Source organism: Salvelinus fontinalis, chromosome 2 (genome assembly GCF_029448725.1).
Source record: "Salvelinus fontinalis isolate EN_2023a chromosome 2, ASM2944872v1, whole genome shotgun sequence".
Lineage (NCBI taxonomy): Eukaryota > Metazoa > Chordata > Actinopteri > Salmoniformes > Salmonidae > Salvelinus > Salvelinus fontinalis.
The window spans coordinates 79972837-79989268 of record NC_074666.1 but is presented as its reverse complement, the minus strand read 5'-3'; the positions used below and the strand labels follow the sequence as shown (position 1 = coordinate 79989268).

The window sequence follows — 16432 nt, the reverse complement described above, 5'->3', positions numbered from 1 at the left end:
TGCTCGCAGAAGTGTTTCAGGGAGCGTTTGACAGTGATGAGTGGAGGTCGTTTGACCGCTGACCCATTACGGATGCAGGCAAAGAGGCAGTGATCGCTGAGATCTTGATTGAAAACATCAGAGGTGTATTTGGAGGGCGAGTTAGTTAGGATGACATCTATGAGGGTGCCCGTGTTTACGGATTTGGAGTTGTACCTGGTAGGTTCATTGATAATTTGTGTGAGATTGAGGGCATCAAGCTTAGATTGTAGGATGGCCGGGGGGTGTTAAGCATGTCCTAGTTTAGATCACCTAGTAGCACGAGCTCAGAAGATAGATGGGGGGCAATCAATTCACATATGGTATCGAGGGCACAGCTGGGGGGAGAGGGAGGTCTATAGCAAGCGGCAACAGTGAGAGACTTGTTTCTGGAAAGGTGAATTTTTAGAAGTAGAAGCTCAAATTGATTGGGTATAGACTTGGATAGTAATACAGAACTCTGCAGGCTATCTTTGCAGTAGATTGCAACACCGCCCCCTTTGGCAGTTCTATCTTGGCGGAAATTGTCATAGTTAGCGATGGAGATTTCAGGGTTTTTGGTGGTTTTCCTAAGCCAGGATTCAGACACGGCTAAGACATCCGGGTTGGTAGAATGTGCTAAAGCAGTGAGTAAAACAAACTTAGGGAGTAGGCTTCTAAAGTTAACATGCATGAAACCAAGGCTTTTACGGTTACCGAAGTCAACAAATGAGTGCATAGTGTACAGACAAAGGTAAGGTAGGATGTGAGTACATTGGAGGTAAACCTAGGCATTGAGTAATGATGAGAGAGATATATTCTCTAGAGATGTTTAAACCAGGTGATGTCATCGCATATGTAGGAGGTGGGACAGCATGGTTGGTTAAGTTATATTGAGCAGTGCTAGAGGCTCTACAGTGAAATAAGACAGTATTCACTAACCAGGACAATAATGGACGAGGCATGTTGATATTAGAGAGAGGCATACGTAGCCAAGTGAACATATGGGTCCAGTGAGTGGTTGGGCTGACTGGGGACACGGCGATTCAGACAGTTAGCAGGCCGATGCTAACAAGCTAACAGTTAGTAGGCCGGGGCTAAACAGGCTAGCAGTTAGCAGACCGGGGCTGGCAAGCTAGCAGTTAGCAGACCGGGTTTGCAAGCAAGCAGTTAGCAGGGGCTAGCAGTTAGCAGACCGGGGCAGGCAAGCTAGCAGTTAGCAGACCGGGGCAGGCAAGCTAGCAGTTAGCAGACCGGGGCTAGCCTTTGGTGGACGTCGCGATGGGGGTAAGTCTGTTTTTGCCTCTTCGTGCGGTGACGTCGATAGACCAGTCGTGGAATTAGTAGGGTTCCAGGTAGCCCTAGGTAGCTAGCAGGTCTAGCAGGTTAGCAGAATGGGCCTTCGGCGGGCGTCGCACCTGAGGGGCCTGTTGGAATACTCGGGCAGATTATGTCGGTATTCCAGTCGTAGAGGATCGGCGGGGTTCCGTGCCCCGTACCGACAATAGAAGGGGTCCGGATATTGTAGCCCAGGAGTGGGCTTCGGTGGTAGCACAGGAGCCCTGGCCGGGCTAGCTTCAGGCTAATTGGTGCTTGCTCCGGGATGGAAACGCTAGCCAAGAGTGGTCACCCGGGATTGCGGTTAGCTAGTTGCGAAGATCCAGATGAAAATGTTCAGAGTTTGCGGTGGGAATCCGGGGATATGGAGAGAAATAGGTCCGTTATGCTCTGGTTTGAGTCACGTTGTTCGAACTGGCGAGAGCTTTCCGAGCTAAAGGTTAGCTGATGACCGCTAGCAATGGTTTGACCGCCAGCTAACTGATAGCTGGCAGATAGTTAGTTGGCTAGCTTCAGTTGAGGGATTCCAGATCCGAAGTAAATAGAAATACTTTAGAAAAAAGCAGATCCACGCCACATTGGGTGAGGAGGGTTGCAGGAGACTATTTAGAAGTTGAGGTTTAGGAAAAAAAAAATTAAAGATATGCAATGAAAAAGATACGAATATACAAGGGACAATACAGGACAAAGACAAAGACGTCTGACTGCAACGCCATCTTGGAATCAAAGAAAGTGCCATGGATGAGGTAATATGTAATGACATTTCAAGCAGGGAAACTGAATCATTGCAAATGCCATTGCTTCACCTTGCATAGCTGCTGACGAAATATTGAGTTTTTGTCTACTGTGTGCAGGTGTGCGCAAGAATGTTGCTCAAATTATAGGCTATGTAAATACTTATTTGAAAAACAGAGACTAATATAATGACAGGTACACAGTGCTCTTCAAGCAATGTATTTTAAATACAGTAGCCTATCTGTTTTTGTGTGTTCAATTTGACCTTTATTAAGTAGGCTTGATAGCCTACAGTATAAACATTTAAATGCATACTGTTTATATCCCCTCTCTCAAGGGATGGAACGTGTAACTAATTGCACAGCTACTCTGTTACAGAAAGAAGAACATGATGATAATAGTTGGACTCCACACAGCTGCTCCACTGCAGTTATCTTAATGTACTACATGTATCCGACATGGCATTTCATTATTTCGTTGTAAAACAAAGTGACATTGGCATATAAAAAGGTAATTCAAACGATTTCTTTGTGAGCTGATTTCTTATTAACAGCTAGATCTGTTATTATTAACATATGAAGTTAGGAAAATTAGGTTAAGTTTAGGAAAAGGTTGAGGGTTAGCTAAAATGCTAAAGATTTTACAATAGTTTGAGGGTTAGCTAAAATGCAAAACATTTTACAATAGATTGACAATCAGGAACCCTTCTAGCCATGAAAGTGGGACAGCCTCTGTCGCGGGGATGATGACATTGGTGAATACAAAATCCTAAATCGCTTTCACTTTCGAAAACAACCGTTTTTACGTACGACTGCATTTCGTCATCTATAGATACAACATAACGTCACCTTTTAACATGGTTAGCTAAATTGTCGTGAATTATCATATGGTTTTGCACAACTTATTTATGTTTATGAATATATCATGATTTGACATTATAGATTTGTTATTGTAATTATTTGTTTATTTATTTAAATTAACTGAACAATGCAATTCAGTGCTCAGCTGCCAATGTTGTACATCATGACAATAAACTAAACCTTTCTTTATTGGCTCTAGGCCCCCCAAAAAGTAAAGTGTTTAAAGCTGCATTATAATCTACAATAGTCGCTATTCTCTAAGAATGTCGCCTGTCACATTTCAGCAAGAGTTTAATCTGATTGAGACAACCCCATGAACAAAGAAATGTTCTGTTCAGCTTGAAGTGATGTCGACAGGCCAGCAGGGGGCAATCTTCCCCCTTAGGTGCTTTCAGTGATGCCAATTTGGCAATTTTGTTGCTAAATTTGAACATTTTCAGACTACCCTGGCAATTTTTTTGTCAAACAGCACCTAGCAACAAATTTAGGTACTTTTGAAATTTTATTTTGAACTTTTAGCAACTTTTGAAAAGTGACTCAAATGCTAAAATGCATGCATTTTCCCCTCTAAATGACACAAAAACGATTTTCTCTGTCACACACTCAGTCACAACACACGTGCCTGGCTGCAAAAGTGCATTGTGAGTGACGTCAGCAGCAGGCGCTCAGCTCGTGCCCAGGCAGCAGCAGGCCAGCAGCAATTTCAGAGAATTGCAAATCATTGTTGGCTGACTGCAGCAGCAGTAGTACGGGTTCTACGAGCCAAACCAAATGAATATAGTTATTCACGAATGTTTGATCTTGAACAGAACTTACATCAATCAACATGTCCCAATCAAAATTGTACAGCCAGAAGTACAGAAAAGAGTGGGAGTCTGTACCTGAACAAATGTCAAATCATATTTTTCGCCGAGATGGCTAGTCAATTTGAGTAACGTTATTGTGTATTCTACGTAATGACGCAGTTGTACGTTAACACGTAATGACATCGCAACGTCATTTAGCTACTTTTAGCAACAAATCAACCTGCCTCCAGCAACTTACCCTGAAAATTTGTTGGCAACACTGGGTGCAGTTGTGAGGACAAGAGTTTTAGAGAGGATGGACGATTAAAATTAATGTGTGTGGACATATGCTATAGTAGTTAGAGCTAGAGAAGAGAAGATATGGATGCTTAAAATTCGTAAATTGCTGTATTTATCACGTGAATGCCATTCTCAACTACATGCTTTAAAATATAATTTGAATGCATTGGGAGATTAAATCAAAACAAATTGTATTTGTCACACACAGTGAACAGCATGTATAAATGTTGCAGTGAAATGCTTGCATGCTAGGCTATCTCACTCAACATTATTATTACATGCCTATTGCATGAATAAGCAACATGTAATAATTCACTTGTCTGTTGGCCACGTCATCTTTCCTCATTCACCTGGTTAAAAGTACAATAATGTATGCTTTGGTCAACTATGGCAGATAACACCTGGTTTCAATTCTGTTTGCTTTCAGGGCAGTACACATAACCTAATACAATGTGATTGGTCAGGCTATTCTGACACCTCTTCCCCCATCCACTTGTCTGTGGACTCATTCTATTGAAGGATTTAGCTTTTTGCTCTGACATTGGCAGGATGTTTTTACACAATGAAGTGCATCCTCCATATTGCCTTTTTTAAGGGAAACTGTTCTGATATGTCCTTCATCTGTCTATTATGAGTCATTCAAATAACTTATGATTTTAATAAAGCTCATCCTTTCTTCGCCAATTAAAAAGTCCTCACCATATGGATTTGGATGTCTTGGGTTGATAAATGGGTCCTCCAGAGGTGCCTGTCCTACATTGCAGATGCAATCTCCTCCTCCTCCAGTCTGGTGTTGCTCCTTAGCTAGTCCAAGTATGTGTTCTCTGGCCTTTCCCTTCTGCTGACACCATGCTGTGGTTTACAGATGATTACTTCACTAAAGCTGTTGTTTTTAGTTAGGCTATGGAATACATTTCATTTCGTTTCCCAATATTTCATGTACCCTAACCATCCACCAGAGGGCAGCACTATTTAACGTTTTAGTTTGAATTCCACTAAAGTGTAAAGCTCTAAATGAAAACATCACTTTGGACCTTGGTTAAATAAGAAGTAGTGACACAACACAAACATTATGGAAAGTGGTAAAACATTTATTTCAAGAAAATAACATATAATAATAATGCTATTGTGTTACATTTTTACATATTTATTTATTTACTCATTCCCTCCTCACAGTAATCAACATGCAAAATAGATAGGCTACAGAATACAGAACGAAATATAAGATACAAAAATGACAAAACATGTTCTTATAAGTTAAAACGAACAATGGTGACCCTGGCCCGTGACCCCAATCTCAAGAGTTGTGAAATGCAAGAAACACATTTCCATTACACATTTGTACAAGAAACACCCACAGGTGACAAATATACAAGCACCCTCCAAATTATTGTTATTATGCCTTTCCCTAACCTTAACCCCAGTCAAACTATACCTAAACTTAACTTAACCCTCGTTCCTAAACCTAACCTCAATTAATTTTACCGCTATGACTAAATAATTTTTTTCTTCTGCCGGTCTAATAGCCACTTACTCGTTTTATACATTGGGACGAACTTCAGCATAGTTTTTAATGACCCCTGAAAAGCGAATGACTTTGACCTGTTTGGTTTTTGCCTTGATGTCCTGCCACAGGTACTCTGGAGACAACACCTTGCTGGGCTTATTGTCGAGCAGGTACCTGTTGAGGTGGCTCTCCTCCTGCCAGGCAGCCTCGATGGAATTCCCTGCATCCTCCTCAAACCGGGTCCGACATACCTTTGTTAGTGTGTACACATCTTCCACGAACCCTCCGATCATAGCCCCGCCATAGTAGTAGTCTCCCTCATCCATGGGGATGTAGGCAGTCGAGGCTGGATGCCGTTCGTACGGGAAGCGGTCACGCGACTGCTCGTAGTAGCCTGGGTGTATCACAGCAACCAGCCTTCCAAGAGACTCGGACCCCCAGCGAGCGTGGAACTTGCTGTCTACGTCCAGACAGAAGATGTAGTCGGCCTCCCTTCTGATCTGACGTTCGATGGTGGTCTGGATGAACTCCATCCTCCGGGCTGATATCTCCTGCCAGCGGTTTGAACCCGGGACCTGGATCACACTCAAATGTCTCCCCTGAGACAGGTTCACTGAAGGAACATCGTGGGGACGATCAGTGAAAACATAGTAGCGTACGTGGAAGCCGACCATGAAGTGCTTCTCTGCTGTCTCCAGAAAATCTTGGAGAAATCTGACGTATCTGTCAGTATTTAAAGGCATACATATCATAAGGATTAACAAGTGCCTTGCTTAAGGACACAACAGCAGTAGGTCGCAACTGAGATTTTGATGTCAGCACACCTCTAACTGATGGGGTGGCAGGTAGCCTAGAGGTTAAGATTGTTGGGCCAGTAACCTAAAGGTCACTGGTTCAAATCCCTGAACCAAGCCAAGGTGGAAACATCTGCTGTTCTGTCCTTGAGCAAAGCAGTTAACCCCCAACATCAACTGCTCCCCCGCACCTCTCTGATTCAGAGTGGTTGGGTTAAATGTGTAAGACATTTTGATTGAATGCATTCAGTTGTGCAATTGACTAGGTATCCCCTTAACTGCATCATCATTCTCATAGGATAATATACCACTTTCTGACCAGTATACCGTCTAGATAATTACATGAAGTAGAACAATTATTTACGTGTTCCAAGGCATGAATCCTGACAGCGTCATAACATTTTATTACTTGCCATGTTACATCAGGTACTTATGTCCTTATAGTTGCATTGTTGAAAAAGTATTGATAGTTCAACTTCCCTTTTGAATATTTGTCAAAAGTTGTACTCACTTTCCAACGGCAAACACGGTGGTTGCTATGGTGAGGTTCATGGGCTTGTAGATCTTGTCGATTAGCACAGGGTCAAAGGTGCCTTCCCAGACGATGGGTGCCAACCACGGGGTCACTGACACCACATCAGTACGTCTAGAGAAACAGAACAAAGATCTTGCCTGACTGTGTTGTACTGACCAGAGCCATGTTCTGATCTCAATACTTCTATGGTACTGGCAATTAAAGAACCTTGAAACAAGCTGTGGTGTATTAGGCTACACCTCCCCACACTGATGTATCAGACACTAATGTCAGTTGTGGCCTCCTAATATATCAAAGCTCCCCACACTGATGTGTCAGATACTTACAGTACGTCAGCTAATATGACTTTAATGCCCAAGATATTGAAGTGACATTCAATGAGCAGGTGTTTAGTGAGTCCTCCAGACCAAAGTCAGTGGGGATGACCAGGGATGTTCTCTTGTTAAGTGCATGAATTTGACAATTTTCCTGGCCTGTTAAGCATACAAATTTGTACGAATACTTATAGATGTCAGGGGAAATGTATGGAGTAAAAAGTACATTATTTTCTTTAGGAGTGTATTGAAGTAAAAGTAGTCAAAAATATATATAGTCAAGTACAGAAATCCCAAAAAACAAGTAGTACTTTAAAGTATTTTTACTTAAGTACTTTACACCACTGGTTTTAATACGAGAAAAAGCCTATACTTTTACAATGGCTCCGCCGTGGTTCTGTGTAGCCTAGTTATGCTAATATATTTGAGACCAGTGTATTGCAGTTAATTTCATCTTAGACTTCTTTGAATTTTGTCTGAGTTCATTGATAAATCAGACCACAGGACGCCTTTCCACACAGATTTACTTGGTCCGTGGTGGGTCTGTGAAAACTATGCAATTATTTTGAAGACTATAAGGGCACAAGGCGAGATCCAGATGTAGACACGGGAGGCAGATGGTTTGAGTCTTTGATATTTATTAAACAATCCAAAAGAGGTTGGCAAGAGACTGGTTGTGGACAGGCAAAAGGTCAAAACCAGTTCAGAGTCCAGGAGGTAGAGTGGCAGGCAGGAGGTTAGGGCAGGCAGAATGCTCAGGCAGGAGGGTACAGAGTCCAGAAAACAGTCAAGGGTCAAAACCGTGAGGACTAGCAAAAAGAGAATAGAAGCAGGAGTATGAGAAAACACGCTGGTTGACTTGAAAAACATACAAGACGAACTGTCACAGAGAAACAGGAAACACAGGAATAAATACACCAGGGAAAATAAGTGACACCTGGGGGGGGGGGGGGGGGGGGGGGGGTGGAGACAATCACAAGGACAGGTGAAACAGATCAGGGTGTGACAGAGACAGGTTTATATCAGTGAATGTAATCTATTAATTTACTGTTATAGTATTTTTAAGTAGCAGTCAATGCGGAAAATACAAAACAGCTGATTGTTGAGCTGTGGCTGTCAATGAACAGCAGGCAGCAGCTAGAAGGTATTTGGGCGTCATTTCAAAATATCATTACGGTTCAAATCTGTTTGAATTGGTGATTGCCACTGGAAAGTTGGTGGACTCTTATTTCCTCCTCATATTATAGGCCTAAGTTCTGTGAATCCACTATTTTTATTGGCCTATGCTATTGGTTGCATTTAAGTTCATGTTTAATTTGCTTTATTGATCTCAGTATGTAAATGACAAGGTAGCTTATCATTTTGATCATTTGGGTGATATAAAAATATATAATTTTAATGTTTCCAGTCATGGAAAAATGCCCTAGCAGCCAAATCTGTCAGGGAAACTACTATGATAGTGTAAAGGTATTCTTCCAGGGGTGAAGGAGAGGACAAAAATGCAGCGTAGCCAGTGCTCAACATGTTTAATATAATAACAAGTGAACACTACAAACAACAAACAAAATAACAAACCGTGAAAACCGAGACAGTCCTATCTGGTGCAGAACAAACACAGAGACAGGTAACAAACACCCACAAAATCCCAACACAAAACAAGCCTCCTATATATGAGTCTCAATCAGAGACAACGACTACCATCTGTCTCTGATTGAGAACCCACACTAGGCTGACATAGAAACAGACAAACTAGACACACAACATAGAATTCCCACCCAGCTCACGTCCTGACCAACTAAACACATACAAAACAACAGAAAACAGGTCAGGAACGTGACAGATAGAACATTCAGATTTTTCTGCCTGACTGTGGCGCTCTTTACCCGAATTGTTAGGATTTTTCTTGTGATCACAACAAAACTAATTATTTTGCTCAAATAGAGATAATTAAATGGTGTTTTCTTTGAAAAGATGGTCCTGGCTGAGAATATAACATTCTGTTTTCTGACCGGGTGTGGTGCTGTTTACCACAATTTTATGGATTATCTTGTGACAGAACAAAACTACTATAATCCTAACATCATAACTTTAAAACTACCATATTACCTTTTAAAAGTTAAAAAGTACCATGACTTGTGGGGGGAAATTCTCAGTTTCTCAACTAACCTGCTGCCCTTCTGGTCCTCATCCATTGTCCTTTCTCTGTTGGAATCCATAAAACCATAAAATAACGTTCCCCTTATTACATTCCAAGCCTCAAACCAAACCCTGTTAGTAAGAATCAGACAATACTGTGACTTTCATTTCACACTATAGCGACATTGGGCTGTAATAGATTGACAGAACTTGATCTTACCTGTTGAGACTTTCAGAGAAGAAGCTGAAGTAGACATACCTTTGGGGAAGCAGGAGAGAATCAGTTCAAGTCTGTCATGAAAACATTAATGGTCTTTTTACACGAACAAAATGTGTTGCCGGCGCAGCCTTTCTTAGACATCAGATTTTCAACTTTTGTTTTAAACGTAATTTATACCCTTATACAAGTATACCACGTAAGGACGTAATTAGCTTGGCAAAATGGCAACACTGCATAGTTGCGTGGAGTTACACATTACCGGGCCACATACATTTGCATATCTTATTGTGTAGGGTGTAAATTAGGCTTTATACTATCCTTACATTACCTTGGATGTGGTGTGGCCAAAACCACATTCATGCTGCGTGTGTGTGTTCAGCTATTAACATACTGTTGATCCCATAGTATGTAGTAGTATATACAAGTAGGCAAGATATTTAAAGTATACAGGAAATGTTCAATTCAACCATATTGCACATAATGTTGCACACTTGAAAAATGCAATGATTCTCAAGTGTGTAGACATTTTTAAAGGGTTATTTTTTTTGTTGATAATACAACAAAAATGCTGTACTGATATTAATTGCATGTAACTTCAGAGAGCCATTGTCTTTATTCAGTACCACTCAGAGAGGGGTATGTGGTGTAGAAGTGTACCAAGATACCTAGTTATTATATTGAATAGTTTGATTAAATCTTGAGAAGTTCAATGACTGTTTAGTTAGTGCTCCCCTCAAACCTGCAACATAACCTGTTAAATCATTGTGTTACCTTTGTTTTCCTTTTTGACGAGGCTGAAAAAAAAGCCTCAGTCATTCAGTTTGTGTCACGATCGTGTGGGGGGGAGACGGACCAAAACGCAGCATTTGGAAAATAAGCCATCTTCCTTTTATTGAGAAGAAGGAAAAAAAGAAACAAAAAACACTTACAAACTAACCAAAACAATAAACGACCGTGAAGCTAATAAACGTCGTGCACATACACAGGCTACAAACGTTCAGACATAGACAATTACCCACAACAAACTAAAGCCTATGGCTACCTTAAATATGGCTCCCAATCAGAGACAACAGAAATCAGCTGTCTCTAATTGGGAACCCATTCAGGCAACCATAGACTTTCCTAGACAACTACACCCAACATAGACACAGCTAGACACATACACTCAACACAAACCCATACACTACACCCAACACCCCCTTTACCATATAACCACCCAAAACCGACAAAACACAAAACATTCCCCCATGTCACACCCTGACCTAACTAAAATAATAAAGAAAACAAAGAATACAAAGGCCAGGGCGTGACATAACCCCCCCCTTAAGGTGCGAACTCCGGGCGCACCAGCACACAGTCTAGGGGAGGGTCTGGGTGGGCTTCCTTCCACGGTGGCGGCTCCGGCACTGGTCGTGGTCCCCACCCCACCACAGTCACTAACCGCCTCCGTAGCTTCCTCCAAATGGCCCCCCTCCACATTAACCCCACTGAATTAAGGGGCAGCTCCGGACTAAGGGGCAGCTCCGGACTAAGGGGCAGCTCCGGACTAAGGGGCAGCTCCGGACTAAGGGGCAGCTCCGGACAAAGGGGCAGCTCCGGACTAAGGGGCAGCTCCGGACTAAGAGGCAGCTCCGGACTAAGGGGCAGCACCAGGATAAGGGAGAGCACCAGGATAAGGGGCAGCTCCGGACTGAGGGACGGCAGCTCCGGACTGAGGGACGGCAGCTCCGGACTGAGGGACGGCAGCTCCGGACTGAGGGACGGCAGCTCCGGACTGAGGGACGGCAGCTCCGGACTGAGGGACGGCAGCTCCGGACTGAGGGACGGTAGCTACGGACTGAGGGACGGCCCATGGCTGGCTGACGGATCTGGCTGCTCATGGCTGGCTGACGGATCTGGCTGCTCATGGCTGGCTGACGGATCTGGCTGCTCATGGCTGGCTGACGGATCTGGCTGCTCATGGCTGGCTGACGGATCTGGCTGCTCATGGCTGGCTGACGGATCTGGCTGCTCATGGCTGGCTGACGGATCTGGCTGCTCATGGCTGGCTGACGGATCTGGCTGCTCATGGCTGGCTGACGGATCTGGCTGCTCATGGCTGGCTGACGGATCTGGCTGCACATGGCTGGCTGGCGGATCTGGCTGCACATGGCTGGCTGGCGGATCTGGCAGATCCTGTCTGGTTGGTGGCTCTGGCAGATCCTGTCTGGTTGGCGGCTCTGGCAGATCCTGTCTGGTTGGCGGCTCTGGCAGATCCTGTCTGACGAATGGCTCTAGCGGCTCCTGACTGACGAACGGCTCTGACGGCTCGGGACAGACGGGCGGCTCTAATGGCTCGGGGCAGACGGATGGCTCTAATGGCGCTGGGTAGACGGATGGCTCAGATGGCGCTGGGTAGACGGATGGCTCAGATGGCGCTGGGTAGACGGATGGCTCAGATGGCGCTGGGTAGACGGATGGCTCAGATGGCGCTTGGCAGACGGGCAGTTCAGGCATCGCTGTGCAGACGGCAGACTCTGGCCGGCTGAGGCGCACTGTAGGCCTGGTGCGTGGTGCCGGAACTGGTGGTACCGGGCTGGGGACACGCATCTCAGGGCTAGTGCGGGGAGAAGGAACAGGGCATACTGGACCCTGGGAGCGCACATTAGGCCTAGTGCGTGGTGCCGGAACTGGTGGTACCGGACTGGGGACACGCATCTCAGGGCTAGTGCGGAGAGCAGCAACAGGGCGCATAGGACTCTGGGGACACACAGGAGGCTTGGTGCGTGGTTTAGGCACTGGTGGTAAAGGACTGGAGACACGCACCATAGGGCTAGTGCGTGGAGGAGGCACTGGTTGTACTGGGCTGGGGACTGTCACAGGAGAGTTAGTACGTGGGGCTAATACAGGAGGTGCAGGACTAGGGAGGCGTACAGGAGGCCTGGTTCGTGGGACTGTCATTCCCAGACGGTTAGCACGCACATCAGGACGAGCATGGAGAGCTGACTCAGGTAACATCACATCCCGCACACGCTCTGTCGGGTGGATCTTGTGCCTCACGCACCAACACAGCAGCTCCCTCATTTCACTCTCTTCCAACCTCCCCAATAAATTCTTAACAGTCTCTGTATCATTCCCATTGCTCACCTCCAATATCAGCCCGACTGGCTCAGGTTCCCTCTTAGAGTCCTCACGGGTAGCACGGGAAGTTGACGCAGATCTCCCATCTGGACTCGCCACACTCCCCATGAGCCCCTCCCCAAGAAATTTTGGGGTATTACTCACGGGTCTCCAGCCTTGCTTCCGTGCTGCCTCCTCATATCGCCTCCTCTCGGCTTTCGCTGCCTCCAGCTCTTCACGAGGGAGGCGATATTCTCCCGGTTGTGCCCAAGGTCCCTTACCATCCAGTATCTCCTCCCATGTCCAAAAATCCTGTGTAGGTGGGTCCTGTTGCCGCTTTACATGCCGCTTGATCCGATGTTGGTGGGTAATTCTGTCTATGTCTGAACGTTTGTAGCCTGTGTATGTGCACAACGTTTATTAGCTTCACGGTCGTTTATTGTTTTGGTTAGTTTGTAAGTGTTTTTTGTTTCGTTTTTTTCCTTCTTCTCAATAAAAGGAAGATGGCTTATTTTCCTCATGCTGCGTGTTGGTCCGTCTCTCCCTCACACGATCGTGACAGTTTGTACTGAATATTGTGGAGGAGGGGAAAGAATTGTGGCGTTCACACGTGTGGGAATTCCATATTTTTCCACTTAACCCAAACTAAGAACCTGTTTGTAGCTGTTCTTGTTTATACATGCATGGGTGGAGTAGTATGGCAGTTTGCCTTTTGGCAGTAGTCGGCACGGTCTGGGATTCACAGAGTGGCAAAATATTGAACGGTGACTGACATTTAACTGTGTGTTGGCCATGTATAACCCCTGGGTAAGAGGGAGATTTGCCATGTGGCTGTGGTTTAAGTTTGTAAATTGCTAAGTTTGAGAGATATATCTTTTTTTAATGGCATCTTGAGAATTCAAATGACTGGTTAGTGCTTCCCTCGGACTATGCCACATTTAGACACCTTTTTAATTATTAAATGTATTACTTAGAAAGGGACTAAGTGGATTCCATAGCGACAGCGTGCGAGAAGTCATGATCCAATGACTGTACCTGCCTGCAGCATGTGTCCCCCCCGTCTGACGCTACATCCATAATCGGTTGACGGCTACGAAGTTTTATATGCTACACCCCCTCCCCAGATCAAAATCGAATATCGTTTGCAATGTTTTGTTCGGACTTGGTAGACAAACAGGTGTGTGAAATAAAGACAGGTGTGAGAACACAACCTGGAATTGATTTGGGTTTTGGGTGTAGGATCTAAATACTGGATTTAATAGTTTCTTGTTCATTGTTCGGCGACGCAAACAGAAATTCTCACCTTACAAAAAAACACCTGATTTCACATGTGGAAAATGACATGATTTCACATGTGATATGTCCACATGATTTACACATGTGAAATTGTATAGGGGGTAGATCAGATTTAATATTGCAGATAGATTGAAGCTTCCATCAATGTAATTGTCTGCATAATTTCCATTCCCCCTAATATGTTTTTGTAAATATATATCTATATATATATACACACACACACACACAGTACCAGTCAAAAGTTTGGACACACCTAGTCATTCAAGTGTTTTTCTTTATTTTTACTAATTTCTAAATTGTAGAGTAATAGTGAAGACATCAAAACTCTGAAATAACACATATGGAATAATGTAGTAACCAAAGAAGTGTTAAACAAATCAAAATATAGTTTAGATTATTCAAAGTAGCCACCCTTTGTCTTGATGACAGCTTTGCACACTCTTGGCATTTTCTCAACCAGCTTCATGAGGTAGTCACCTGGAATGCTTTTCCAACAGTCTTTAAGGAGTTCCCACATATGCTGAGCACTTGTTGGCTGCTTTTCTTTCACTCTGCGGTCCAACTCGTCCCAAACCATCTCAATTGGGTTGAGGTCAGGTAATTGTGGAGGCAAGGTCATCAGATGCAGCACTCATCACTCCTTTTGGGTCAAATAGCCCTTACACAGCCTGGAGGTGTGTTTTGGGTTATTGTCCTGTTGAAAACAAATCATTGTCCCACTAAGCGCAAACCAGATGGATTGGCGTATCACTGCATAATGCTGTCGTAGCCATGCTGGTTAAGTGTGACTTGAATTCTAAATAAATGACAGATTGTGTCACCATCAAATCACCATCACACCTCCTCCATGCTTCACGGTGGGAACCACACAATGCGGAAATCATACGTTTACCTACTCTTCATCTCACAAAGACACGGCGGTTGAACCAAAAATCTAATTTGGACTCATCAGACCAAATGACAGAAATCCACCAAGTCTAATGTGCATTCCTCGTGTTTCTTGGCCCAAGCAAGTCTCTTCATATTATTGGTGTCCTTTAGTAGTGGTTTCTTTGCAGCAATTCAACCATGAAGGCCTGCTTCACGCAGTCTCCTCTGAACTGTTGATGTTGAGATGTGTCTGTTACTTGAACTCTGTGAAACATTTATTTGGGCTGTAATCTGAGGCGCAGTTAACTCTAATCAACGTATCCTCTGCAGCAGAGGTAAGTCTGGGTCTTCCTTTCCTGTGGCAGTCCTCATGAGTCAGTTTCATCATAGCCATATGAGTGTGCAAAGCCGTCATTAAGGCAAATGGTGGCTACTTTGAAGAATATGAAATATATTTTGATTTGTTCAACACTTTTTTGCTTATTACATGATTCCACGTGTTATTTCATAGTTTTGATGTCTTCACCACTATTATTCTACAATGTAGAAAACACTCAAATTAAAGAAAACCCCTGGAATGAGTAGGTGAGTCCAAACCTTTGACTGTACTATATGTAAACACCTTACTCTGCTTATCTTAATAGGTGTAAGGTCATAATCGAAGTAAGCATGTGCCTATTAAAACACCTGGGTTTTCTGAGCAATCTTTCAAATGATGAGGACATTTAATCAGCGTTCCAGCGGTGTACTGTATTTATCTGCATATGTGGCAGCAATGTTTGCGCAAACCTTGGAAAAACTGAAAGTATGCATCTTTAGAAGTAGTTTTCACATGTCCGAACTCAAAATCAAATAGTCTTCCAAAAAAATTATATAGTCACTGCATTTATTTTGATTGGCGATTTTCTGCATTTATCAAAAGGCCCATCAGTAGCATGATTTTAGATGTATCCATCTGAGTAGGATTACTAGGAATATTGTTCTTCTTGCAAAGCATGTAAACATTTTAATCAATCTATTATATTAATATGACTATCCACAGTAATCGTATTATTGTGTGCATGTAACCGTGTTCAATGAGAGAAGTGAAAAATGATTCGTTAGTTGTTCATTTTCTCAACCTAAAGGCACAGCCTGCAGTAGATTAGAGCCAATGTCTTATATAGTTATTACTCCAACCACGTGAAAGTCACAAACTGACACATTTTCGTCAAAAACAACTTGATATTGAAGGAGTGCCTTTGATTTGATGGCCTTCACATGTGCAGTTCGGCACAAGACGACTGATGACGTGTTTCTGAGCGAAAGCTTAGCTAGCCAACATCGCTATGACATCACCTTAAAGCGTGATTGGGGATTTCTGTTGCAGAAGCAGTTTGTGTACTTACTGTCGTTAGTATTGTTGTTTCTGACTCATTAACATGTTGTGAAGTGTGCCTTGTAAGAGGCTAAGTTAAATGTGTATAGGGGATAGAATGGAGTTCCAGCAAGTTTCAAACCTTTAATGGTTGAGTATTTGCCATGTCCTATTGGTCTGTTTTGCACTGTAGTCACTGCCAGTTTGGAAGAGTTTAAGACCAACATTTTGTATTTTATGACTTTCCTTTCTAGAGGCTTAACAAAAGCTTCCAAACTGGAATTCAATG

The 16432-nt window shown here is 43.5% G+C and overlaps 1 protein-coding gene across 2 annotated transcripts in view; it reads right to left on the bottom strand.

The window, feature by feature from the left end:
* Positions 1–5179: 5179 nt before the first annotated feature.
* The window catches only part of LOC129828172 (globoside alpha-1,3-N-acetylgalactosaminyltransferase 1-like), a 29957-nt gene continuing 18704 nt past the window's right edge, over positions 5180–16432 (bottom strand). The window contains exons 2-4 of one of the 2 annotated variants that reach the window (XM_055889462.1): positions 9522–9560; positions 6828–6962; positions 5180–6245 (exon numbers count right to left, since the gene is read on the bottom strand). In XM_055889462.1, the coding sequence (XP_055745437.1) occupies positions 5555–6245; positions 6828–6962; positions 9522–9560 (865 nt within the window). In that variant the 3' untranslated portion in view covers positions 5180–5554. Of the gene's footprint in view, positions 6246–6827; positions 6963–9331; positions 9387–9521; positions 9561–16432 lie in introns of those variants that run through there. The other variant, XM_055889463.1, reaches the window with a different exon arrangement.